This window comes from Bufo gargarizans, chromosome 1 (assembly GCF_014858855.1).
Source record: "Bufo gargarizans isolate SCDJY-AF-19 chromosome 1, ASM1485885v1, whole genome shotgun sequence".
NCBI classification, from domain to species: Eukaryota; Metazoa; Chordata; class Amphibia; order Anura; family Bufonidae; genus Bufo; species Bufo gargarizans.
In genome coordinates this window covers 717261504-717289028 of record NC_058080.1, presented here as the reverse complement: position 1 = coordinate 717289028, position 27525 = coordinate 717261504, and the positions used below count along the sequence as shown (strand labels likewise).

Here is a 27525-nt window from a genome sequence, read left to right as displayed (position 1 = left end):
TCTCATTTGACATGTCCTATTCATTGCTTAGTCATACTTTTTTGTGGGATAACGCTTTTCATTTATAAGTTGTGGAAAATCGACGTCACAGTCAGATGTTACTTACGGTACATTTCGGAGCGGGAGTCGGCGCCTCTCTTAATCCAAATGGGTTCCAGATATTTGAGAATCATTACTGGACACGTAGCTGGGTAATGGTATTGTACTTGTGCCACTATGCTTTGGGCTTCCTCTGTAACCCCTGGAATCAGAGCTCTTGGGGGGGGGGGGGGATGTCCAACCTTTGAGACCCCCAACAATCATTCACTGTCTCCTCATGCATATCATTGCAGCAAAGCAATGGGTAAAAAATAGAATGGGTACAAAATAGAACTATGTTGAGGGATTAATAAGTTTTGGCTGGGACAATGAAAAATAATAGGTCAGTTATTCTGCAATTAAAGGGGTGTTTTCCCACCATGGAAGATGATGGCATATTCTGAAACTAGCACCCCTTCATTTTCTGGATCTGTAGGAGCACCGCTCTGGCGATATTCTATAATGGGTGCTCTTGGGGTTTTTTTGCCTTCAAAAACTCCCCCGGCCCGAACCACAGAGGTGTCACTTCTTGGAGTGGGCCCAGAGGTGACATGTGGGATAACTGGAGCTTTTCAGACCTTTTTGTAATTTTGAGTTGGAGTGTACCGGCTCTGACAGTGACCGCACCACGGGCATCGGCGAAATCACTTTACAAAACTTCGGGCCTGTCAGCTGGGTGCTGCCAGATCTAGAATGGATCACCCTGATTAATTCTATTCCAGCTCGAAAGCTGAACCGCGGCCGGACTCCCAAATACCACGTGTTAGACGGAAGTTGTGGCTCTGGGTTTTCTAGAAGGAGCTCGAGGCATGTCATTTCTGAATAATGTTGTGCCATCAAGAAATGAAAAACTGCCGGATTTGGCAGCGTCTCCTATAAATGTGGCCAAGTGGTTAATATCTCCTGCCTGTAATAAGTGGCCCCAGATGCCGAAAGCAGAGATGCAAGTGAAGAACGACGGCCTTTAAAACACAGAAATGAGAGCGCCGCATAATGGCGGACGTCTAAGACCCGCTAAGTGCTTGTGTCCTTTATAGGTTGCGCCCTCCTCTAGCGCACCTATGCGTATAGCGGTGTATGGAACTTATAGGCTGGTCCACGTACAGCACAAAGATACGATTCATCTTCAATCCATGAAAAAACCTACAAGAGAGGAGGTTTGTTTTTTTTGTCTTAAAGGGGTTGTCAGTTTTTGTCTTAAAGGGTTTGTGGTGTGAATGGTGGTAGGATATTGCTTTATGGGATCCCCACCGATCCTGAGAATGAAGAGGCCGTGGCTCTGATGTAGCGCTGCACCCCCTTCAGAGCTTTTTTTAAGTGAAAGAGGTCACCTTTAGTTTGCCGCACAGCTACGTGACCGGAGGCACCCCGGTGTGAGGGAAACTTAAAGGGGTGCTCCGACTTAATAGAGGATCCACCGACAAAGCGGACCCTTTAAAGTGATGGTCTGTCCTAGCGGTAAGCCGTCACTTAGGGCAGGGATCAGCAACCTTAGGCGCTCCAGCTGTGGTGAAACTACGACTCCCAGCAGGCACACTTGCTTATTTTTGTAACTCCCGTAGAAGTGAATGGAGCATGCTGGGAGTTGCAGTTTTACCACATCTGGAGTGCCAAAGGTTGCTGACCACTGACTTAGAGGCTTATCCCGCCAGTATGTATGCTCTGACAACCCCTTCAAAGAGGATTTCTGACACCTTAAAAATAGTTGCAAGTGTCTTTAAATTTTAAAGGGAAAGAACTTAACCACGAAAGCCAGTCCCGGGCCACGTGGGTGATGTCATTAGGATAACGACTCATTATGAAGAAGTTGGGGCAGGATTATGCCAGGGGTCACAGGTACAGCACTAGAGGTCCGCCAGCCCCACACCTCCTTACTGTATACTTTCATTATTTTAGTATATACTTTCTATTACATTACCAGCCACCAGCTTTTCGGGGGTTAACGGGCGGGTACGTGTTTTTTATCTCGCGTCCAGGGGTATTTACTTTGGAGCCGCTGACTTATTATGTATTTGGAAACTGCTAACTAAACATCCAGGGGGGAAAAAGTGATTACAGGAGGAGGCAGAGGGGACAATCGCAGCAGAGGGGGTGCTGGGGAGGAGGGGGCAAGGGTTTGGGAATGTGTCCAGTCAGGAAGCTGTCATGCCAAGGGCTGAGAGCCTTGAGACTCGGTCTAGTCACTGTGGTGCCAGCGATGTCCAGAGGTCGGTCACAAGACCCTGATATCTTAACTCAGCCTGTCATTTGTGCAGCGCGCGGCGCGGACTGTGAGTGCGGTTTATTCGGAGGGAGCAGATAGCCGCACGTATCCTCTGGTAGATTACATTGTTAAAGGGGTTGTCAGCACAGCAAGCGGAGCCGCTATAGACAGATTATTCTAGGACAGCGCAGGCGGCACAAGGAAAATGTCATCGGGCAGTGAGTGTTCTCATTAAATGGGGCCCCCACCCATCCGGAGAATGAACGGCCCACAGATTTGGGGTGTTGCTGCATCCCTTTCACTGTTCTTGCCTGCACAGTGGTGTTCCAGCACCCGCAGGTGACTGCCCACTTCTAGTAAGTGGCCAGGGGTGGAGGTAAAACTTAGGCTACTTTCACACCTGCGTTCAGGTGTCCGCTCGTGAGCTCCGTTTGAAGGGGCTCACGAGCGGCCCTGAACGCAGCCGTCTGGCCCTAATGCATTCTCAGTGGAGGCGGATCCACTGAGAATGCATCCGTCTGCCAGCGCTCAGCCTCCGCTCCGCTCAGTGAGCAGACACCTGAACGCTGCAAGCAGCGTTCGGGGGTCCGCCTGGCCGTGCGGAGGCGAGCGGATCCGTTCCGACTTTTAATGGAAGTCAATGGGGACGGATCCGCTTGAAGATGACACCATATGGCTCAATCTTCAAGCGGATCCGTCCCCCATTGACTTTCAATGTAAAGTCTGAACGGATCCGCTCAGGCTACTTTCACACTTAGAAAATTTTTCTAAGTTATAATGCAGACGGATCCGTTCTGAACGGAGCCACCGTCTGCATTAATATGAGCGGATCCGTTCAGAACGGATCCGATCGAACGCTAGTGTGAAAGTAGCCTTAAAGGGGTCTTCAATGATTGATGAAAAAATAAAATAAAATCAAACACCATAAAGGACATGACAATACCTTACTAACAAAGCTAGAACCAGCCCGTACCACACATGGATCCAGAGATCTCAACATTTACTCCTCCTATTGCTCTGCTAGATAATCTTCAAGCCTGGCAGCACAGGGGGCGTGTCCTTTCTCAGGAGGCGTGTCCTTTCTGCTGCAGCTCAGTGAGACGGACAGAAAAAAAAAAAAGTAAGGAAAAGAGCAAATAGCAGGTGGCGCTATACAGATGCATTGAATTGAATAACTCAGTGGCTATACAAAAAATGTTATTACATGCAATTACAAAAGTATTCACATCCAGGTGCCGGTTTGAAAAATGTGTTGTGAAACATATTCTACAAGCCCTTTACATTTTAAAGGGCCCCCCACCGATTACATAGTGATGGCATATCTTAGAGGTAAGCCGTCTTTTTAGGCTACTTTCACACCTGCGTTTAGGTGCGGATCCGTCTGGTATCTGCACAGACGGATCCGCACCTATAATGCAAACGCTTAGATCCGTTCAGAACGGATCCGTTTGCATTACCATTAACAAAAAATAAAATAAAAATGTTTACATTGATTGCTCTATATTACATTTTTTGTAATGCTGTTTTGGTACTGTTTATTTTTTACAACATTCATTTGACAGGGGAGATCATGTGCTATTTTTATAGACCAAGTCGTTACAGATGCAGTGATATCGAATATGTCTACTTTCTTTGTTTGTTTCAGTCTTACATAAAGCATTTTTGGAAAAAAAATATTTTTGTATCCATTTTCTGAATGCCATATTTTTTTTTTTTCTGCCGATCATCTGGTACAGGGGCTAGTTTTTTGCAGAAAGAGTTGACGTTTTTATTGGTACCATTTTTGGATACATCTGATTTTTTGATCATTCATTATTTCAGTTTGAGGCAAGGTGACCAAAAAATTGGTGGTTTTAGAACAAAAATTGGTTGTTTTATTTTTACAGCGTTCATCTGAGGGGTTAGGTCATGTGACATTTTTATAGAGCAGATCGTTATGGACGTGGCAATACCTAATATGTATACTTTTTATTATTTATTTAAGTTTTACACAATAATAGCATTTTTTAAACCCCCAAAAAAAGATGTTTTGGTGTCTCCATAGTCTGAGAGCCATAGGATTTTATTTTTTGATCAATTGTCTTAGGTAGGGTCTAATTTTTATGCTACTATTTTGGAGGGCATGCGCCTTTTTGATCGCTTGGTGTTGCACTTTATAAACATTAAATGAAATAGATAAGATATACCTGTGCGAAGCCGAGTCCTGCTGCTATATTTTCAACATACAGTGGTCTTTTCTGACCCATCGGAAGTTAAAACTAGACTCAACATACAATGTCCCAGACTTGGATCCAACCAATCAGGGACACTTCTCTGGTAAAATTGCTGTATATAATGACTGTTATATGGAAGGACTTTTTTTTTTTTTTTTAAATCATCTCTTTATTGAAGTGAGAGGAACCATACAATAAACATGTCAGCAGAAGTCATACATGGTACAGAACAATATATATGGATTGTACAGACAGATATCGCTGCGTAGTTCCCCACTCACTTTTTACAATATATTTGTCACCCCCTCCCAATACCACCCTACCCAGGAACACTAGTCTGGTCACTGTATGCCACTTTAAAGAATGCCCATCTCACCATGAGCCTGAAGATCTCTCGCATTGCATTATGTCTCCAGCGTCCCCAATCTGTTTGCAAGTTGCGCTTCCAGGTACCATTTAGTCAGCTTGAATGGGGCCATCAGCTCTTTGATTTCGCAAAGGGACAAAAACTCCTCCACGAAACTCTTCCATTTTTTAATGAATTTCCCAACTAACTGTTCTTTGTCTTGTTCCGGAAGGACTTGTTTTATCTTTCTTAGTCATCTGCTTATTTTTCTTAAATCTTAATTTTCTCTTATCTTTGATGACATTTTGGGGCTTTGGAACCGATTACTCAACTTACAATGGTCGCCCTGGAACCAGTTAATATTGTAACTTGAGGGACCTCTGTATGTGTGTGTGTATATACATATAACACGGGATCCATCCTTAATAATAGGTGATGTCACAGCCTACTTCCTCCCCCTCACTGCACAGGTCACAGAGCATGCCCACAACAGTCTTCCATAGAAGTCCGTGAGTCCCCCTGAGACTACAAGTTTTTATGGTCCGTGTTATTGCAGTAATGCAAATCTTTTAATCCCTTTCGCAGAAGCTGAGGCAAGATGGCCACCCCCATAATCCTATACTGAAAATAGAATATATTCTGAACATAAAAACAGATTAGAAAATAAAAAATATCCGAATCTGGTATTAGTTAAAAAATATGGGTGATACTTTCCATTTGAAATAGCAAAATCAGTTGTGCCATCCATCTCCCTCCAGCTAAAGCAATGTCAGCCACCTCCCGCGCTCCAGCTGTTGTGAAACTACAATCCCCAGCATGCATACTTGCTCGGCTGTTTTTGAAAAGCCCATAGAAGTGAATAAAACATGCTGGGAGTTGTAGTTGAACAACAGCTGGCGCTCTGGAGGTTGTTGACCTCCTGGATAATGTGAATGAGTCCTAAGTGTAACAGGTCCTCAAAAAAGCCAATTTAAGCAATGTCTTAGGGAATTGTAAAAGTAAATGCTCCCTTTAGCTGTGGGATCGCCTAAAAGGGGGTTAGGGGCACTAAAAGTGAGACCAGGTTATTGCTCTACAGGTTATTAGTAAACCACCGTAGAAAGCCATTATTGTAATCCCGATCCAGTATGTGATTGCTATTTAATCAATTGTCCTGTACATTGCAGATTCTTTTAAAGTTGATCCAAGGGATTTCATCCCGCCTGATACATGAAGCGACACTGTTTCCGTATTAGTGGCGGCTGGGTGTTATTATGGTAACCCCTGGACTAAGCCTTGTGGTGGAGCAGAGTCTATGGCTCCAGAGCGGGGCATATCCCACATCACAGGCGCACGGCCCTAGGAGACATGACTGTGTCGTAACACGATGGAAAATGCACGGACTGCAACTCATGGTTCCCATTCAAGAGCGGCATTAACTTTTTCCTACCGCAAGCGAATAAACGCTTTCCCAACTTCTCACTTTATCTTGGCATTTCTGTGCCTGTGTCTTTGGAAATATCCCTCTTTTCCTGTCAGACAGAAAGGGCTTTCATTACAAAAGCCCCGAACCAAGTCTTTGATCCCTCTCCTGCCTGCATGGTAGTAGTAAAGCCTCTGTCCCCAGATCTGCTGGAGCTGACGTACGCCTGCAGCCTCCGCTCTTACCTGATTCAGGGCTCTGCTCCTTCCTCCGTTAGTCCCTCCTTATTCCTATTGGCCTCTTCTCCTAGTGGGTATCTGCTGCAGATTTTATGCTTTGCAATGCAGAGGATGAAACCCGCAAGGATCTCTGCGTGTGGATTTTTGTAGCTGTGGGATTGCAGCAGATCCGCTGCAGAAAAACTGCTACAGACTCGCCAGATCCTGCCGTACCCTAAGGGCCCATTCACACGACGGTATTTTTCTTGCCTGCATCCGTTCTGGGATTTGCGGAACCATTCATTTCAGTGAGGCCGCAAAAGATGTAGCCAGCACACCGCGTGCGGTCCGCATCTGCTTTTCCTTTTCTTGTTTGTTTTTGTTGACAAGACTAGGCATTTCTATCATAGAGAAGGATGTTACGATCCGCAAAATGCGTAATGCAGGTGACCGGTATCCGTGATTTGCGATTTGTAAAAGAGGATACGGATATGAAAAATAAGACCTAGCGAGCTTTACAGAATATTTTCAGCCATCTTATAATATTTATATTAGCAATAATAATTATAAAACCTCAGTAGCAAAATAGTTACCTGTATGTATGTGTGTGTGTGTGTGTGTGTGTGTGTGTATATATATATATATATATATATATATATATATATATAATTTATTTCTATTTTTTATTATATATGTAATATTGCAATAGCAATTTGTAAAACCACAACATGGCCTATGATGATTTAGGGCTCTTTCACACTTGCGTTATTGTCTTCCGGCATAGAGTTCCGTCGTCGGGGCTCTATGCCGGAAGAATCCTGATCAGGATTATCCTAATGCATTCTGAATGGAGAGAAATCCGTTCAGGATGCATCAGGATGTCTTCAGTTCAGGACCGGAAAATTTTTTGGCCGGAGAAAATACCGCAGCATGCTGTGCTTTTTGCTCCGGCCAAAAATCCTGAACACTTGCCGCAAGGCCGGATCCGGAATTAATGCCCATTGAAAGGCATTGATCCGGCCTTAAGCTAAACGTCGTTTCGGCGCATTACCGGATCCGACGTTTAGCTTTTTCTGAATGGTTACTATGGCTGCCGGGACGCTGAAGTCCTGTTTGCCATGGTAAAGTGTAGTGGGGAGCGGGGGAGCAGTATACTTACCGTCCGTGCGGCTCCCGGGGCGCTTCAGAGTGACGTCAGGGCGCCCCACGCGCATGGATGACGTGATTGCATTTCAGTTCACTTGCATTTTTCCGGATCCGGCGTGTAATTCCGGCAAATGGAGTACACGACGGATCCGGACAACGCAAGTGTGAAAGAGCCCTTACTTGTAACTCACTATTAAACATCTGTCAGCAGTTTCGCCCATGCAGTACTGCTGACAGCACTAGTCCAGGGAGAGCAGACAAGCCTACCTTTTGTGGAGCTAGTGAGAATATGAAGTTTTATTCTGCCAGGCTCCTGCAAGCCCTTGAGTCTGAGCTGCACTGTGACGTGCTCTCTGCGTTGAGCTACTGCACTGCTCCCCGCCGGCGCTCTGACTGACAGCTGTACCGGTGTCCTGGTTGGATGCTACTGCTGTCACTCAGAGGGGAGGGGCTGTGAAGCAGATCAATGCGGATGGAGCACTTCACAGTGATGCTCTGACTCCAGGGCAGAAGCAGATCCTTACAGAATAAAACATCATATTCTCACTACTCCTGATGACCGTAAAAGCTCCACATAAAGTATGGGTATATTTGTCTTGCTCTACTCAGTCCCTACCTAGCGCTGTCAGCAGATTAGCATGGTCAAAACTGCTGACAGATTCACTTTGAAGGTGCCGTCCACTTTGAACAAAAAACTGGCCAATGGTGAAGATGCCATACAGTAATAAAAGCAGCATTAGTCACCTATTAGATTCAGTGCCAGACACTTTATTTACCTGGATGAAAAGTGACTAGTGTCACTGTGACATCCTGTCTGCAGCCAGGTGAACAACGCCCAGTGGGGAGAAACAAAGTGTCTGGCACTGGATGTGATAGGTGAGTAATGCTGCTTTTATTACTCTGGGGCATTTCCACTGTTGCCCTTTTTTTATTTTCTTGAAAGCAGAAGACCCCTTTGAAGATGGCCTGTCACCTCTCCTGACCGGTCTGCTATCGTAGATAATTGTATTCCCTGTGAAATCATAAATCTATTATTATTTTTTGTTTTGCCTTTTCTTTATAATTCCTACTAGAAATTTTAAACTAAATTGATAACCAGTTGTTACCAGTTCAGGGTGTTTCCTTGTCTAAGGGTACTATCACACTAGCGTTTTTCTTTTCCGGCAGTGAGTTCCATTCTGGGGGCTCAATCCCGGAAAATAACTGATCAGGCATATCCCCATGCATTCTGAATGGAGAATAATCCGTTCAGGATGTCTTCAGTTCAGTCATTTTGACTGATCAGGCAAAAGAGAAAACCGTAGCATGCTACGGTTTTATCTCCGGCGAAAAAAACTGAAGACTTGCCTGACTTGCATTTTTTTCCATAGGAATGTATTAGTGCCGGATCCGGCGTTCAAAATACCGTAATGCCGGATCCGTCCATCCGGTCTGCGCATGCGCAGACCTTTTAAAAATGAGAAAAAAATAAATACCGGATCAGTTTTGCCTGATGACACTGGAAAAAACAGATCCGATATGGCAATGCATTGATCAGTCAGAAAAATGACATTTGTTTGCATACAGTTTGCTTGATCAGGCAGGCAGTTCTCAGGCAACGGAACTGCCTGCCAGAATCAAACAACGCAAGTGTGAAAGTACCCTAACCCTGGGTTCAGACCTGAGCGTTTTACAGCGCGTTCCTACGCGCTGTAAAACGCACAACAGGCAAGAACCAATGATTCCCTACGGGAATGGTTCTCACCTGGGCGTTTTACAGCGCGTACGATCGCGCTGTAAAACGCCCGACGCTCAAACAAGTGCTTGAGCTTTTTTTGGCCGTTTGTCGCGCGTTCCCGCACATAGATATTCGGGAACGTGCGAAAATGTGTGCACGCCTGTCTCTGTATGCGCGATTGAAGGGTACTTTCACACTTGCGTTTTTCTTTTCCGGCACGGAGTTCCGTCACAGGGGCTCTATACCGGAAAAGAACTGATCAGTTTTATCCCCATGCATTCTGAATGGAGAGTAATCCGTTCAGGATGCATCAGGATGTCTTCAGTTCAGTTGTTTTGACTGATCAGGCAAAAGAGAAAACCGCAGCATGCTCCGGTTTTCTCTCCGGCGAAAAAAACTGAAGACTTGCCTGAACGCCGGATCCAGCATTTTTTCCCATAGGAATGTATTAGCGCCGGATCCGGCATTTAGAATACCGGAATGCCGGATCCGTCGTTCCGGCATGCGCAGATCGGTAAAAATGGAGAGAAATCCGTTCAGGATGCATCAGGATGTCTTCAGTTCAGTCTTTTTGACTGATCAGGCTTTTCAGAAAACCGTAGCATGTTGTATTTTTACCTCCGGACAAAAATCCTGAACACTTTGACTGAACGCCGGATCCGGCATTTCTCCCATTAACTTGCAATAACGCCGGGTCCGGCGCCGCGTGTTCAGTCAAATCGGATCCGGCTTTTGCATGTTAAACCCGAAAAATGTGAAAAAAAAAGTTAAAGTCCATAAATGGCGGATCCGTTTTTTCAAATGCATTTTTTCATTGTGATCAAAATCCTGATCAGGATTCAAATGTAATCCGTTTTCACACGTTTTTCCGGATTTAAACAACGCTAGTGTGAAAGTAGCCTAATCTGACATTGTCCTGTCAGTGCTGCCAGTGTCGGACTGTGCAGGGGCACAGGCTACTGACAAGGGAAATGATAACACCTAGTTGTCAATTAATTTGTAAACGTCTAGTAGGAATTATAGAGTAACAGCCCAACATACAGTTAGAAGAATAGATAGATGCTCCAAAATTGGTATTACATGGGGAATGCAAGTAGTTACTAAATCAGACATTTCTGGAGAGGAGACAGCTACTCTTTAAGCTCCTAAGCTCCCCCTAGTGGTAGCCACGGGCAGCCTGATTATGATGCTTTGACTGTTTAGATAGGGAAGAGGTTCTTACAGCGATATTAAAGGCGTTGTGTTGGTTTAGAAAACCCATCTTCTCATACCCGACTATACCTCACACTGAACCTCCATGTATCAGAGCGTAGATGTTTCTCGATGGAGGGCCCTTTGTGACTATTTATCACCTGGATAGACCATAGATTTCAATGGCCTCCTTGTAAGGCTTCGCTCTTGTGGGTTTCCCTGCAGTAGGACCACTTTCGATCAGTCTAAGGTTGTTGGCTGCTCCTTTTATAATGATGAGCTATCCTCAGGTTGGGGTCGACAGCCCACACCCCACCGATCACCTGTTCTTCTGTAGCTCCGACGCTGGAACTATACAGCGCCATCCATTGTGTAGTGGACAGATCTGGGTACTGCATAGCCTTGTCAGCAGTGGTGCCGGGTGTTGGACCCCCACCAATCACATATTGATGGTCTGTCCTGAGGATAATCCATCAGTATAAAAGTAATGGGAAATCCCTTTAAGGAAAGTTGTTTTGGGTTGTCATTAGGCTTATACTTCCAGAAGCACCTCCACTCCATGGCTTTGTCTGGTATTGCAGCTCAGTCCCATTCCCCAGTGGTTCTCTTTTTCTGGAAGGGGGGGCAGACCCCCCCGCCCAATCTTGAAGCTTTGCTTTGTGTTGCGGCTCTTCTGCCTTCAGAAATCTCATGTTGTCCCCCTGCCAGATAGAAGTAAATATCCTTCTGTTATTCTAGCAATATGAAACATTGGCGTCCTGCGAGCTCTTGGATTCGGGTCAAGTCGAGAAATATCAGTCTTTTTTTTTTTAACATGAAAAGAGCTTACTTTAATTCATGTAAACAAGAGCTCCTATTTCACTGTGAATTGGCAGCGGCCTGCGCAGGAGGAAGCTAGAAGCGGCTGAATGGGGAAGGGGGGGGGGGGGGCAGCGGCGGAATGCAGATTTAAGGTTCAGTATCTCCCCCGAATTTGCGATTTAAAATAATGCTACTAGATGGTACTTACCAGTGCGTGGGACTGCGAGCGCTGCCCTGGACCGTTTTCTTTTTGCACCTGGTAAATTCCTTCTTATATCCATCGGCTAAAAGCTGTACTAGACCTGGTCTTGGTCGTTTTCTGTTAAAAGTGGTCGTAAAGCTTAGAAAAACCATTTTCTTGCTTCCGTCATATATTAGGGGAATTATAGTATAATAGCGGGATGCCCTCTTCACTTGCCCAAAGTATAGAGCGGTTACAAAGCGCATCTCTCACTCTAGAGGACGCTGTGTAATACTTATTTTCTCCTGTGGTGGTGCTGCAGGGAAATGAAACACTTATTGGCCTTTTGCTCCACAGATTACAGCTGATTGCTGTGGTCCCGGTAGGAGTTTTCCAAGCGGGACCCTAGCTTTCTCCTCTGGGAATGAAGAAGTGGCCATGCACGTGTAGCTCTCTCCATTTATTTTATTAGGGTTTTCCGAAAAAAGCTGGTTATATTTGGAGGTCCTATTAATGTGAATGGAGAGAGCCACACAGGCACGGCCAGCTCTCCTTTTTGGCTGCACCCAAAGGAGTCCCATTCTTGAGATAGTAACAAGTCCCCGAGGTGGGACCTGCACCTGAAACAACCCCAAAACTATATACAGACATTTCTTATAAATTTCGGTTTGAGAGGATAGCTTCATACGGATCATTTTCTGGGCGTATACAGTGCTCCAGACAAAAAAAAAATACCTAGAAGGCAGCCATTGACTCCTGAACTGAAAAATTTTGGAGCCAAATTAAATTTTTAGTCGCCAAATCGAAACCGAATCAAAATTTTGGTATCGTGACAACGCTACACCGATCAGATCAGCGTAGGGTTGTTTCAATACCAAAATTTGCATTCTCTTTCGTCACGATAAAAAAGTATTGCGATACTCAATACCACGCAAAAAAAAAAAAAAACACCAAAAAAAGCAGTGTGCATTTTGCATTTTTTGAAACGTTCGGCCCATAATAGAACAGTCCTATCCTATTTTTTGGGGTGACAAGGTGACTAAAAAAATTGCGAATTGCATGGTTTTTATTTATTTCTGTTACGGCGCTCACCGCATAGGAGATATGCGTAGCTGCCGGTCTCCTGTTCTTTCTTCAGGACCTGTCAAAGGACCTGTGGTGACGTCACTGAGCTCATCACATGGTCCATTACAGTCATGAGTAAGGGCTAAGACTGAATTGTGCCCGAAACATGTAGACTCTGCATTCTTGTACCTGGATTTTATATTGAATATTGAATAAAAAGCCTTTTGGATTACCACAACTACAAGCTGGACAAACCTCTCTTTTCATATTACCATGGTGATGGATAATGTGATGAGCACAATGATGTCACCACAGGTCCTTTGACAGGTCCTGTGGTGACGGGGCAGAGAACTATCATCTCCTGTGCCCCGCCTCTGTATTCAACGGCAGAGCTGCGGCGGCGGGTGTAGTCGCAAATGGCGACAAGACTAAAAAGTCTTGTCGCCATTTGTAAATTCGAAGTCACATTGGCGACCATTTTGGTCGTCATCTGGAGCCCTGCGTATAGCGTTGCTATTTCTCCTTATCTAGAGTTCCAGCAGTATAGTAGAGCTGTGACAAACCTCTGTTGACTCTGTTCCAGTCTACACAGCAAAGCTGACAAATGAGCTGAGAGGAAACATCAGCTCCAATAGCCGGTGTGAAAATTGCAAAAGTGAAAATCGTTGCTGCATTCCCTACAAAAAGACAAGCAGATCACTGTGTCAGTGCACCAAGGGGGTTGGGCTGAACCGCTCACTGTCAGTGCACCTCAACTCCTTAGCTTTCCAGTGCTGGCGCTGCGCACCTGAACCCCTTCTTTTCTATAATGAAGAACACGCCTCTTAATAAATTTGTCACATCTTTCGCTGTCTGTGTGCCAGAACTGAAATCTACTCCTGGCAGAAGCTGGAGTAGATTTCTGGTGTTATGTGAGCCAGTGTTCTGGTGCACACGTTGTTAAAGGGGTTATGCGGGACTAAATCAGACCTCCAGATGCGGCTGGCCCGTAGCGGTGATGATACTCACCTGATCCCCGCCGCTGGATTCAGTCTGTGTGGCTCCCGACTGGCATTTCCACTCCCCTTATGTCAGCATCCATCGACGGGGGGACACGTGACCACTGCAGCCACTCACAGGCCGCAGCGCTGACCTGCTCTCCTTCACAGTGACGTCACAGTGAAAGCAAGGCATAGCAGCATTCTATAAACATACAGTATAAACTAATACTACATCTAATATACCACTAAACACAAGTTGCTTGGCAAATAGATTTTGATTAAAAAAATATTCATATCTGTGGCCATCCACCACAGCAAGGTGACCCCAGTCTAGATGGGAACCTGCTCTAATACTTATCTCTATGCCATACATGGACATCTAAATTAAAGGAGAACATATTGCAAACTCAAAAAACTGAAGTGAGATTATTGAGGACATCCCACAGGGTGAACGTGAGAGATAAAATTGTATACTCTTAAAGGGGTTGTCCGAAATTTTAATAAAACTACCCACCACCAGGAAATTGTGCAAAATAAAATTGCCAACTCTCCACCACCCCGACAGTCCTGGTGATGATGTCACCTCTTTCTCTTGATACCTGCAGCCGGTCAGTGGCCTCAGCCGTGATGCTTAGATGTACAGCATGTGACCATTGAGCCCAAGATGGAAGGCAATTTTCAAAAATTTTATAAAAATGCTCTGGTTATCGTCCATTTCTCCTCCAGAATCTTGCTAATACGGGACCATATGTTGACTGTATTTCAAGGCCTCAACAACAGAATTTGTATCAGGATCAGCCCCTTCGTCTCTATGATAAATTTGCTGCACTGTGTGATATTACAGGATCCAGCAAAAAGTATATACAGATGATGGAGGAGCAGGAGGATCGTACACATCTGTGTGCAAAGATGGTGGAGGGCCAAGAGATGTCTGAAGATGTCTTCAGGCCTTATTTAGGGGATCTTATCCTGGTCAAACACCATTGTCCGATTTTGCCGTGGGTTCTACTTTTGGTTTATGACGCTTAGTCCAGTTGACCATGACCCGATTGCTGCTCTTGTTGATAACGCAGTCCGTCTTGCCGGCGCTCGCTATACATCAGAGCAGAGGAATGTTTTTCCTTGCATGGCACATTTTACTGCTGTAAGGGCAGCTCGCTAAAATCCTACATGACCTCATCATCTCTTGTTTGCGGTACAGCTGATTTTGGGTGGGGACCCTTTGGCCTCGGCCTGGGGACTGCAGTAATTGTTAGAAACATTCACCGAGAGGGAATTCAGATCTCCGTGTCTCATCTGAAGAGAAACGAGATGCTAATCCGGAGAGTCCTGGGGTATCGTACATCGCCTCGACGGACAATGGGTGTCAGCAGTTGTGCTGTGTAACCAGAGAAGATCTTCAGAGGTGGAGGAGGCGTCACAGAAAAGGAATGCTTCGCACATCTCATTGCTTAAAGGGGGGGTCCACCCAAAACCCAACATTGTTCTGAGTATATCAGAACCGAAGATTAAGGGATCATTTATCAATCTGAAATATGCCTGAATTAAGTGTATTCCAGGCCCAGATTGCGGCGCAATGGTTAGTTGTGCGGCAATTTACGACTTCTTCTCCCTGTTCACGCCATGTCTAGGAGCGTTCTCCTAAATGTAAGCAGTCTTGCATTAAGACCTGGCCGGGGCCTCTTCATAACTCCTGTGGGTACCCTGCCATCTTAGGGGTTTATAAAGACCAGCGTCTAAAACGCCGGTCTTAATAAATGTGCCCCTAAATGATTCATTATATTCCAGAGATATTGGAAGTTCTCTGTTTAGACATTTTCCCAGTCATTCTTGGTTTCACCTTTGAGAATAGTCAGCATTTTCATCAAAGGGTCGGTCCAAGTTTTTAATTTTTGTTTGAAAGACTGGGAACCAAATAAAATGTAAATATTATACCCACTTCCTCAAACTCCTTTGTTCCAGCGCCGCCTCTTTCCAATGCGCTGGTTTTTGTTTTCCTGACTGCAGTGGTGACGTACCTGCATGCTGCTGGTTGGCTGCAGCAGTTACCTGTACGCATGACTTAACAGCTGCAGCGGCGAAAGGGATGGCGCTTAAATAAAAGGGGTTCAGGAAGGTAAGTAGAGCATAACTTTTAGTTATTTTAATAGGTGCGCTGCCTTAAAATTAAAGGGGTTATCCCATGATTAATGTAAAAAATGTAAAATCGGACGACATACAGTACATGACTGTCTTTTTGTAACAAAGAACCAGCCCTGTACCTCACATGGGTCCAGAGATCTCCACATCCATTGCTCCGATTGCTTTGCTAAATTTTCTTCAGGATGGCAGCTCTGTGGGCATGTCCTTTCTGCTGCAGCCCCCTCCCTGTCCCAGCTCAGGGGACGTGCCCTTTCTGCTCAAGCTCCCTCCCCGTCACCGGTCAGGGGCTGTGTCCTTTCTGCTGCAGCTCCCTCCCTATCATAGCTCATGGGATGTGTCCTTTCTGCTTTACCTCTCTATCACAGCTCAGGGGCATGTCCTTCCGGCTTAAGCTCCCCTATCACAGGTCAGGGGGCATGTCCTTTCTTTTGCAGCTTTCTCTCTGCACAGCTCAGGGGATATGTCCTTTCTGCTTCAGCTCTCTCCTTATCACAGCCCAAGCTGTGTGCTGCAGGTCTCTCTATCTCAGCTCAGAGTGTGTGTTCTTTCTGCTGAATCCTTTTCCCTGTCATAGCTCAGGGAGCGTGGCCTTTGTGCTGCATCTCTCTCCCTGTAAGGGCTTGTTCACATCTGCGTTGAAGGCTACGTTTGGGGTCTCCGTTGCAGATTTTTGCATGCAGGACTTTTTCTGCTGATAAAGCAGACACCTGAATAGAAACTGGTATTGGATTAGTCTACTTTCACACTGGCGTTTTGGTTTCCGTTTGTGAGATGCGTCATGGGCTCTCGCAAGCGGTCCAAACGGATCAGTTTTGCCCCAAAGCATTCTGAATGGAAAAAGAGCCGCTCAGAATGCATCAGTTTGCCTCCGATCATCTCCATTCTGCTTTGGAGGCAGAAGTTTTGGCGTCCGTCTGACGAAACTGAGCCAAACGGATCCATTCTGACACACAATGTAAGTCAATGAGGACGGATCCGTTTTCTTTGACACAATCTGGCACAATAGAAAACGGATCCGTCCTCCATTGACTTTCAATGGTGTTCAAGACGGATCCGTCTTGGCTATGTTACAGATAATACAAACGGATCCGTTCTGAACGGATGCAGACTGTTGTATTATCTGAACGGATCCGTCTGTGCAGATCCATGATGGATCCGCACCAAACGCGAGTGTGAAAGTAGCCTTAGGAAAAATGGTAGGTTCTTCACAGCATAAATTGAAAGTCGTACAACTTATATATGAGGCCAAAATAGAATAAAATATGTATGTAAAATCACATTAATAATTTAGAAATAAAATACAAATCAGATAACTGAATACAAGACTCCAGTCCATATAATGGGCTAAACTAGTTTCAAGCAATGTATAAGACATGTGCCTTCTGCGGGCCCAGAAGCTAAAACAATGATGATGATGGAACCGCCATAAAACAGCCAAGGAGTCCGCTCCTGAATTGTTAATTGAATCTACAGTCTACCTGGTGGTAGTAGTCACCACATGTCATAGAAGATATGTACCAGCATTGAGTACTGAGGATTTTATGTCTGTCTCAATGAGGTGGTCGCACACGCTCAGTTTAAATCTTCAATCGCCACCAGCCATATGTTCTGTTAGAAGCTGTGACAGTTACAGGGAGAGCGCTGCGGCAGAAAGGACACACCCCCTGAGCTGCGGCAGAAAGGACACACGCCCCCTGAGCTGCGACAGAAAGGACACACGCCCCCTGAGCTGCGACAGAAAGGACACACGCCCCCTGAGCTGCGACAGAAAGGACACACGCCCCCTGAGCTGCGACAGAAAGGACACACGCCCCCTGAGCTGCGACAGAAAGGACACACGCCCCCTGAGCTGCGACAGAAAGGACACACGCCCCCTGAGCTGCGGCAGAAAGGACACACGCCCCCTGAGCTGCAGCAGAAAGGACACACGCCCCCTGAGCTGCAGCAGAAAGGACACACGCCCCCTGAGCTGCGACAGAAAGGACACACGCCCCTGAGCTGTGACAGAAAGGACACACACCCCTGAGCTGCAGCAGAAAGGACACACACCACTGAGCTGCAGCTGAAAGGACACACGCCCCCTGAGCTGCGACAGAATGGACACACGCCCCCTGAGCTGCGACAGAATGGACACACGCCCCCTGAGCTGCGACAGAATGGACACACGCCCCCTGAGCTGCGACAGAAAGGACACACGCCCCCTGAGCTGCGACAGAAAGGACACACGCCCCCTGAGCTGCAGCAGAAAGGACACACGCCCCCTGAGCTGCAGCAGAAAGGACACACGCCCCATGAGCTGCAGCAGAAAGGACACACGCCCCCATGAGCTGCAGCAGAAAGGACACACTCCCCCATGAGCTGCAGCAGAAAGGACACACTCCCCCATGAGCTGCAGCAGAAAGGACACACGCCCCCATGAGCTGCAGCAGAAAGGACACACGCCCCCATGAGCTGCAGCAGAAAGGACACACGCCCCCATGAGCTGCAGCAGAAAGGACACACGCCCCCATGAGCTGCAGCAGAAAGGACACACGCCCCCATGAGCTGCAGCAGAAAGGACACACGCCCCCATGAGCTGCAGCAGAAAGGACACACGCCCCCATGAGCTGCAGCAGAAAGGACACGCCCCCCCTGAGCTGCCTGCCTGAAGAGAATCTAGCAGACTAATTGGAACAATGAATGGGGAGATCTCTGGATCCATGTGAGGTACGGGGCTGGTTCTAGCTTTGTTAGAGAGAGATTGTCATGTACTATATCGTGTCAGATTTTCACATCAATCTCAGCATAACCCCTTTAATACACTTTACCATTGCCTGAAATTCTAAAGCATCGGTCTGCAATGTGACGTTGCTCTGTTATTCCTCCTGGAAATGTAGTGTTAGTGACAGAATTCATGCGGTTGTCTTCCAGGCGGTCTGTGGACGGTTTTAACCTTAGGAGGAGTTGGCAGCAAACCAACTGCCGTACAAGAACAGTTCTCGCCCCTTGCCAACCAAAGTCTGCTCCTCCTGCTGGCCCTAGCCAACCTCACTGATGCTTCTGACTGCCCCAACCCATTCCGACAGGCCATAATGTCCTTCAGGAACACACAAGGTATGTATAGCAAATGTACAGTGCAAGACATTGTATGTTCTACGTTATGCTTCCCCCTAGGTAGACCGTTTCTAGATTGTAAGCTCTTGTGAACAAGGCCCCATCAGCTGCTTCCTTGCTGAGATGTTATATATACACACGACTAATTAAAAAAAAGAATGAAATATCATTGCAGTGACAGCCATTGTGTTCATGGGTAAAAAAAGACAGTCCTCGTGTGCTGAAGAGGCAGCGCTAGCCTGGAGCACAGAGTATTTCAGGAGAGTGCAGGTATTGATAGAAGCAGTGATCTGTCCACTCGTCTGATCTGAGACAAGTGGAGGATTACAAACTCATATAATAAAAAAGTGTGGTTCCTCACAGCAGCGCAGATTATTTCAGGAGAGTGGTGGTATTGAGGGGGTCAGTGACCTGTCTCCTCACACGATGATGGTAAAGACAGGTTTGTGGTATGAGCAGTGTAATGGAGACAAAAGGGAGATTACAGACTGGAAGTAATATAATGAAAAGTAAAGTGCCCCACAGCAGCACAAAGTTTTTAAGGAGAGTGCTGGTATTGAGGGAGGCAGTGATCTGTCCAGTCATACGATGACTGTGAGGATAGTGTCGTGATATGAGCAGGGTGATGGAGAAAAGTGGAAGATGGCAGACTGAAAGTTACCGTATATATTTAGTGGTATGGTGTCCTCCAGCAGCACAGAGTATTTCAGGACAGCAGTGTAAATTTGTCTGTATTTGAGACCAGCTTCCCCCATGTTGTTCTATTCTTACAGACAGTTCAGTGCCACCCAGCCCGAGTCCTCACTCCTTCCAGATAAATTTCAACAGTCTGTACACTGCCCTGTGCGAGCAGCAAATGTCCGACCAGGCCACACTCCTCCTGTACACGTTACTGCACCAGAACAGCAACGTCCGCACCTACGCCCTGGCCCGCACTGATATTGAAAGCCTTGTAAGTATTTCCCCTGCTGCTGGGTATGCAGAGGACTAATGTGCGCCATGGCATCGCTGTCTGTTTGTATTTTTTTATCCTGTATACTCCTTATCTCTAGGTTGGGGTACTACTTTATATCCACTTTACTTAGATTGTCCAAAATTCTGGGCTTATTAGTTTCATCATATTTCATATATCTCCACGGGGGTCCGAGCTTTGACTTCTGTTACATTGCTCCAAATCCCCTGTTTCCTTTACAGCCGCCTCTAGGGGAAACTTATAGGGGCTGTCCAAAAAATCATGTTCTGTGCAAGTGTAAAAGAAAATAAACTTTTTGGATCACCCTGTTTCACGTGCTGTCACCTGGTCCACAAGTTTGGCGCTTCTCCCGTGAGCTGTGACGCTCCTGCCGCCAGCTTTCTTCTTCGTCATGGCTGCGGAGGGGGAGTTAGCTCCCTGCCACCAAATGCTGTCCTGGCGCGTCGTAGCTTTCAGGACAAGTTGCAAACGTATAGGACCATTCGACAGCAAGTGAAATTGGGTGATCTGTGAAATATTTGTTACCCCTGTATTATTGAATTCAATGGGAGCTGTATGAATCCCTATGCCGTCAGCTCCCCCTAGTGGTGACTGTGCCATCCATCCATGCCATCCATTGGCTACTGGCTCACTACAAGAGCTAGATCCACATGGCAAATTTGGCTAAACTTGCGCTATCGGGATGCTACATTGCAAGATGATCTGAAAATGTGGACACGTTGTGAGCCAGAATTTGCCAAACCCAGACACGAAAGTCTCCGGAATCTGCAGAATTTTTGCCCAATTGGGCAGAAATTATGTATTGATGTATCATCCCCATACCGCTGTCTTTAGCCACACAACATATTGCACGGCCAAAGTCGCCATGTAGCTGTAGCTTAAATAACGCTTCTGGCGCAGCTCCCGAAGTTTTTGTGTTTAAATGAACGCCCATGGTGTCCACTGCAACGAAAACATCACAGACAACCACATCCAAAATCCGTCAGTCCTGTCTAAACTAAGAAAAAGTAGCTGTTATTTAAGGACGGATGCAAGCGGTGGATAAAATTGCTGACGCATTTTGAATCAGATTAAGGCTTTTTTTCCCCCCGAGTCTCCTATGAGTAAGCATCACTAATCGGATTAGAAAAGCGTCAGCAGTTTTCGCCAGTGCTCTTATGTGTCCTTAAAGGAAACCGACCGGAACCAAATGAAAGACTAGTCCTTAAACTGTGATAGCTGTGACGTGGTCGATTGCGTTGACAGGCCCGAAGCCTGAGGCTGCAATACCGAGAGATTTTTAGGATAACATGCTCTCTCTACTGACAGCTTTGTCCTTTTCGCAGGTTCTGCCCATACTGGAGATTTTGTACCATGTAGAAGAACGTAATTCCCACCATGTTTACATGTCTCTCATCATCCTTCTCATCCTGACTGAGGACGATGGGTTCAACCGATCCATCCATGAAGTGGTAAGGGAAGAAGTATTAATCCCGTCGCAGCGTCCAAGCACTTATATACTTCAACGCAGCACAAACTGGCACATACTCATCACGGTTATTCCCATACCAGTGCTTTACTAAGGTGCATCAATGACATGCCATTAAAAACTGGTATCACCTCTGACACTAGGGGTTTTCTTCAGGACAGATTGGAAAGATGAACGCAACGTGTGCACATCGTGTTCCGCTTCCTTTCGGAGACTGCATATTTGCAGGGTGCATGATTGGAGCCTGAGAGAGCTTGATAAATCACGAATTGTTAGCCCCCCTCTTTTACTGCTTTTACCCTTTTATATCTGAGACCACCTGGTATTAACCTTCAGCATTACCCTAAATCATATTTAAAGGAGTTATCAGACTAACAAATGCCCCCCATATCCCATGCCCATCGCACTGAATCTACTTACCAGGCTCCCCGTGCTGCTACTGGTCCCCGCACCGCCGCTGCTACTTCTCCCCGTGAGCGTATGAAAAAATCCGGTCTCGGGGGCAGGCAGGGATGGGGGATGAGCCTCCCTAGCATCACCCACGATGCTAGACAGGCTACCCCCTCCCCCCGTCCGTCCGTCACCACCTGACATTGGCTGCTCCCCCCCGGACACCGGATGTTTTCATCCATGCACAGGGAGAAGCAGTAGCGGCGGTGCAGGGACCAGTAGCGGCACGGGGAACCTGGTAAGTAGATTCAGTGTGGGGGTCCCGGCATATGGGGGGGCATTTGTTAGTCTCGGATAACCCCTTTAATAGAATGCTAACCCCTTTTAAACCCTAGACTGCCATACATTAGAGGTTCTCCAGTGCTTAGATATTGATGGCCTATCTTCAATATTAGATCGGTAGGGGTCCAACACCTGGCACCCCCACTAGTCAGCCGCAAGAAACGAAACAATGGGCATAGGTGGAGCAGAAGGCTCCGTCCACCGTGTAGTGCCTGTGCCAGGGTACCGCAGCTCAGCTTCCATTCTAATGGATGGGAGCTGAACTGCAGGACGCCGGCAGCAGAAAATCTACTATATGCAGAAGTTTCTACAGCAGTCAGCTGCCCAAAACAGCTGATTGATGGGGTGTCGGACATCCACCGTTATATTGATGACCTATCCTAATGAGAGGCCATTAATATCTAACTACCGGAAACCCCCTTTAACCTCCAGTTTTGCACCAAGCACAAAATGAAATAGTAACCCCCTCCTATGACCTAGACCACCAGTGAAGAAAATATGAACCCCCTATTCATCCCAAGGTTATTAAAGAGAGTGAGGTTACCCTAGACCAGTGGTGGGCAAACTTTTTTGTCAACTGAGCCAAATATCACCAAAACCAGGATTGAAATTTCTTTTGAGAGCCACATTTTTAAAACCTAAAATATATAGGAAGGAAGCGCATGCTGAAGTGAATGGGTCCATGATGCGGGCTGCACACGGCGCATGCACTACTTTTTTGCGGTGCGGAGGCACAGCCAAAAGCACCACGGAAGCACTCTGTATCACTCATATCCCGGATCCTGGACCCATTGAAGTGAATGGGTCCATGATGCAGGCTGCACACGGCCGTGTGCTGCCCGCATCATGGACCCATTCACTTCAGCATGCGCTACTTTTTTGCGGTGCGGGCAGTCGGATGCAGATCACGAACCCCATTCAAGTGAATGGGTCCGGGATCCTCATGCAGCTGCCCCATGGTCTGTGTCCATGCATTGCGGACCGCTATTTGCGGTCCGCAGCACAGGCACGGCGACCTTACATTCGTGGGCATGAGCCCAGTGTGTGTTTTTACATACTTTTATATGTACTTTATTTTATTTGGATCTTGATTATTATTTCATTTCATCTTTATCATTTTTTACTTTTATTAAACTTGTCTGCAGACATTATTTTTGCTGTTTAAACACATGCCAAGTAAATGCTGATGCCAAATAATTGAGTCACCTGTAGAAGGAGGTAGGAGGTACACTGTCTCTGAAAGGAGGTAGGAGGAGGTACACTGTCTCTGAAAGGAGGTAGAAGGAGGTACACTGTCTCTGAAAGGAGGTAGAAGGAGGTACACTGTCTCTGAAAGGAGGTAGAAGGAGGTACACTGTCTCTGAAAGGAGGTAGAAGGAGGTACACTGTCTCTGAAAGGAGGTAGGAGGAGGTACACTGTCTCTGAAAGGAGGTAGAAGGAGGTACACTGTCTCTGAAAGGAGGTAGAAGGAGGTACACTGTCTCTGAAAGGAGGTAGAAGGAGGTACACTGTCTCTGAAAGGAGGTAGGAGGTACACTGACTCTGAAAGGAGGTAGAAGGAGGTACACTGTCTCTGAAAGGAGGTAGAAGGAGGTACACTGACTCTGAAAGGAGGTAGAAGGAGGTACACTGACTCTGAAAGGAGGTAGAAGGAGGTACACTGACTCTGAAAGGAGGTAGAAGGAGGTACACGGTCTCTGAAAGGAGGTAGAAGGAGGTACACTGACTCTGACTTGTAGCCTGCAGCGGTGTTCTGTCTCTGGCAGATTTCACTGCCCGGGAAGTTTTCAATACCCCTCGTCACTTCCTCCTCCTTCCGACGTCTACTCTGGAAGGAGGTGCGTACTGCCGGCCATACTGTGATGTGCGTGCGCTAATACTAGTTATCTTGCCCACAAAGCAAGAGAGGGCGTGTTCGCTAACTAGTATTAGCGCACGCGCATTACAGTAGCCCCTACTGTTATGCGTGTGCGCTAATACTAGTTAGCGAACACGCCCTCTCGCTTTGTGGAACGCAAATGCGTCCCACAGGCAAAATTCGATTCCTCTGTAGTGCAGGATGGGTCGCTGTGGGAAAGAGCCGCATTGAAGGGTCTAAAGAGCCGCTTGTGGCTCGCGAGCCGCACTTTTGGCCGACCACTGCCCTAGACCAGTGGTGGCGAACCTCAGGCAGGGGTGCCAGACGCGGCACTCAGAGCCCTCTGTGTGGGCACCCGCATCTATAGTTAGATGATAGTGTATGTAAGATATACTATACTAGACTGTAGTAATCAGGGTAAATTGCAGTGTTGGCACTTTGGGATAAATAAGTGGGTTTTGGGTTGCAGTTTGGGCACTCGGTCTCTAACAGTCTAGGGCCGTGATGGCGAACCTATCACTAGGGAATTAAATGTGAACCATCTTCTTCTGCACCACCTTCGACAATTACAGAAATAATGAGGATATGTAGTGAACTCAATTAAAACAGAACTGAAATAACAATGGTGGAATTACTTATTTTTCAGTACCCCCCCCCCCCCCCCCCTTTGATCATGCAACAGAAATCCCTAGTCTCCTGTGGGAATGCCGTAGTGGTGTGCATGTGTGAGTGTCATCTATGGGACTGTCAGAGCTGACCTCCGTCGCCGGCAGTCCAATAGACTGGTCACACATGCCCATTATCACTCCATTCACCAAGGGTTAATTGCTCTCTTTTTTTTTCCCCCTCTCCAAGAATTTGGTCCTGTCTCTATATAGTTCGGAGTCCAAGGTTTTAGCTTCCAGATGTTGATCCAAAATCCATTTACCTGACAGAGGAGTCGGCCGCCCTTTTCTTTTTACTGCCGCGTCTTACTCTGATATTCCTTGCCATGCGAAGTGTGTGGCTGAAGACGCATAAGCTTTTTATTTGGAAAATACATTTTTGGCTTGTTGCTGAGATGCCTAATTTACTGCAAAGACTCCTTGAATGTTCTTTCCCAAGGACACACGATTGTTACATTAAATAAGAAGTTGTGACACTCGATTAAACATTTTTCTGTAAGTTGGTTGGAAAACGGTGTGAACGGATTAAAGGATCTTTTCTCAAAATAACTGAAAGTTTGGGTGGAAATTTCCATCTGTGTTGCAGTGAGCCAAGTAATGTGCCGAGACGTAAAGTGCTAACATTGCCAATTTTTTTTATTTTATTTTAAACCATAAAGCCATTATCCATTCTTATGTAATAGATTACTGTGCATCTCCTTTTTTCTGATACAGACGTAGCGTTAAATAGTTCACTGTACTTTCATAAATAGATTACAAAAGCGAATATAATAAGAAACTTTGTCATATAACTTATTAGAGAAAAACACCTTTTTCTCCACTTATCATCCACATCCTCCTCTCCTGAACTGATCATTCACCCTCAATTGATGGCTACGAAACCATCTTGAGAAACCAGGCGGATTATCGACTTAAGGGATCGGGTTAAAGCTGATGCCCATGGTAGTCTATGGAAAGGGGAGAAGCAGGAGGAGTGAGCTGTTGGAGGGAGATAGAGGTACAGAAACAATGCTGCGGGCGCCAGTAAGTTTTCTCTCTCACCCCAGTGCTGGATCCACAGTTCTACAACGCAGTTTGCCTTAGGACAACAAGAGTCCCTTATTTCACCCTCTAAAAAAAAAGCATAACTTTTAATTAATGAAGGTTTTTTTTAAAATATTTAATACCAAACGCTGCAGCCCTTTAAAAAACAACATGATCAGATATTATGGATGGCTGATTTGAAAGTGCTAAAAGCGATTGGTCTCTAAAAACGACACTGCTTAGTACTGTATGATGTCCTCTATGCTGCTTCTTCTGAGGAGGGGCTAGAGAGCTAGGAAAGCAGGATCTCCTCTTTTCTTTGTCTGCTGTGTATTAGAGACGTCATAGCATCTGGTCCCCCAGCTCAGGGAAAACTGACAGTAAAAGATGGAGGCTACAAAGGGGAAACTGGTGATAACTGCAGGACACAAGTCATATAATGGCCAGATATTGTTTTATTGGTCATGTACACATGACAGCTTATTCTGAAAAGAAGACCGTCACTCGCTACGATGAATGCAATATTATCTTTTTAATTCCCACATAGAGGGAATGTGGGAATTAAAAATATAATATTGCATTCATCGTAGCGAGTGACAGTCTTCTTTGTACCTGGATTGATGGGACGCCGACCCTAGACGTGCGCACCGCTCACTACACAAAACGGAGTTCCGGCTGTTTTACTACTTGTATTGTTGAGCTTACACTGAAAAGTCACCTGAAATGGCAGATATGCTTTGAATTGGAAAATTCTGGCTGCTGGTATCCACCACTAGAGGGAGCTTAGTGCAGACATGTATACCTGAATATGTAATACATTTGTAAGCTATCCCTAGTGGTGGCTGCAGGCAGACAGAATTTTAAAACTTAAAGGGGTTGTGCACCTTTGAGGGGATTTTTGACAACCTCCCCTTTCTCCCTGCTTTGGCAGACCTGCTTCCCAGTGCTGGCTCTCCACTCCTTCTCTTCCCAGCCTCTGGTTCTGGTATCATTTTGACGTCACTGCAGCCAATCTCTGGCCCGAGCGGTGATCTTCTCCTCTTGAATCATGTCAGATGGTCATAGTGACACAAAGGTCAGGTCACCTCTGAAGCCAGCGATTAGCTACAGAGGCGTCAAAATGAAGTTTACATCCTGGAAGCGGAGAAGTCGGGGCCAGTAAGAGGAGTAGTGGTGAGTCAGCAAAGGAAAGCAGGTATGTATGTTTCACTTCGCAGATCTGCCAAAGAGGGGAACCCCTTTAAAGGGAACCCATCTCTGGGATTTGATGTATAGAGCGGAGGACATGGGTTGCTAGATGGCCGCTAGCACATCCGCAATACCAAGTCCCCATAGCTCTGTGTGCTTTTATTGTGGAAAAAAAAACGATTTGATCCCAAATTAACCTGAGATGTGTCCTGTACGTGAGATGAGTCCAGTGTGAAGGAGCCCAGCACCGCCCCGCATCCTCAGAATCTCCTCCTTGCTCCCCGACGAAAGACAGCCAGAGCACCGTAATCTTGCGATGCATGAACTAGCGCATGCGCAGTTCCTTCCCTGAGGCTGATGCCAGCACAGGGAAGAAACACTATGAGGACACTGCGCATGCGCTAGCTCGCGCATCGCGAGATTACAGCGCTCTGGCTTTCTGTAGCAAGGAGGAGATTCTTAGGATGCGGGGTGGTGCTGGACTCGTATCAGGGACAGGACACATCTTAGATTAATTTGCATATAGATCAAATCGTGTTTTTTTCCACAATAAAAGCACACAGAGCTACAGGGACTGGGTATTGCGGATGTGCTAGCGGCCATCTAGCAACCTATGTCCTCAGCTCTATAAACAAAATCCCGGTGACAGGTTCCCTTTAAAGGGGTTTTCCAGATTATAGATATTGACTTATCCTTAGGGTAGGTCATCAAGTATCAGATCCGTGGTGATCTGATTTCTAGAACTCCCACCAATCATCTGTTGGTAGCAGCGGCTTCTGGAACTAGCACACAGAACGGACCCCCCCATCCCTTTATGTCCCTCCAAAATATTAGGAAAAGC

At 46.3% G+C, this 27525-nt stretch overlaps 1 protein-coding gene across 1 annotated transcript in view; it reads left to right on the top strand.

Annotated features, from left to right (window-relative positions):
* LOC122930003 (dymeclin-like) overlaps window positions 1–27525 on the top strand; it is a 178179-nt gene that overhangs the window by 98777 nt on the left and 51877 nt on the right. The window contains exons 9-11 of the mRNA XM_044283446.1: window positions 18594–18776; window positions 19550–19728; window positions 21075–21200. Of these exons, the coding sequence (XP_044139381.1) occupies window positions 18594–18776; window positions 19550–19728; window positions 21075–21200 (488 nt within the window). The remainder of the gene's footprint in view (window positions 1–18593; window positions 18777–19549; window positions 19729–21074; window positions 21201–27525) is intronic.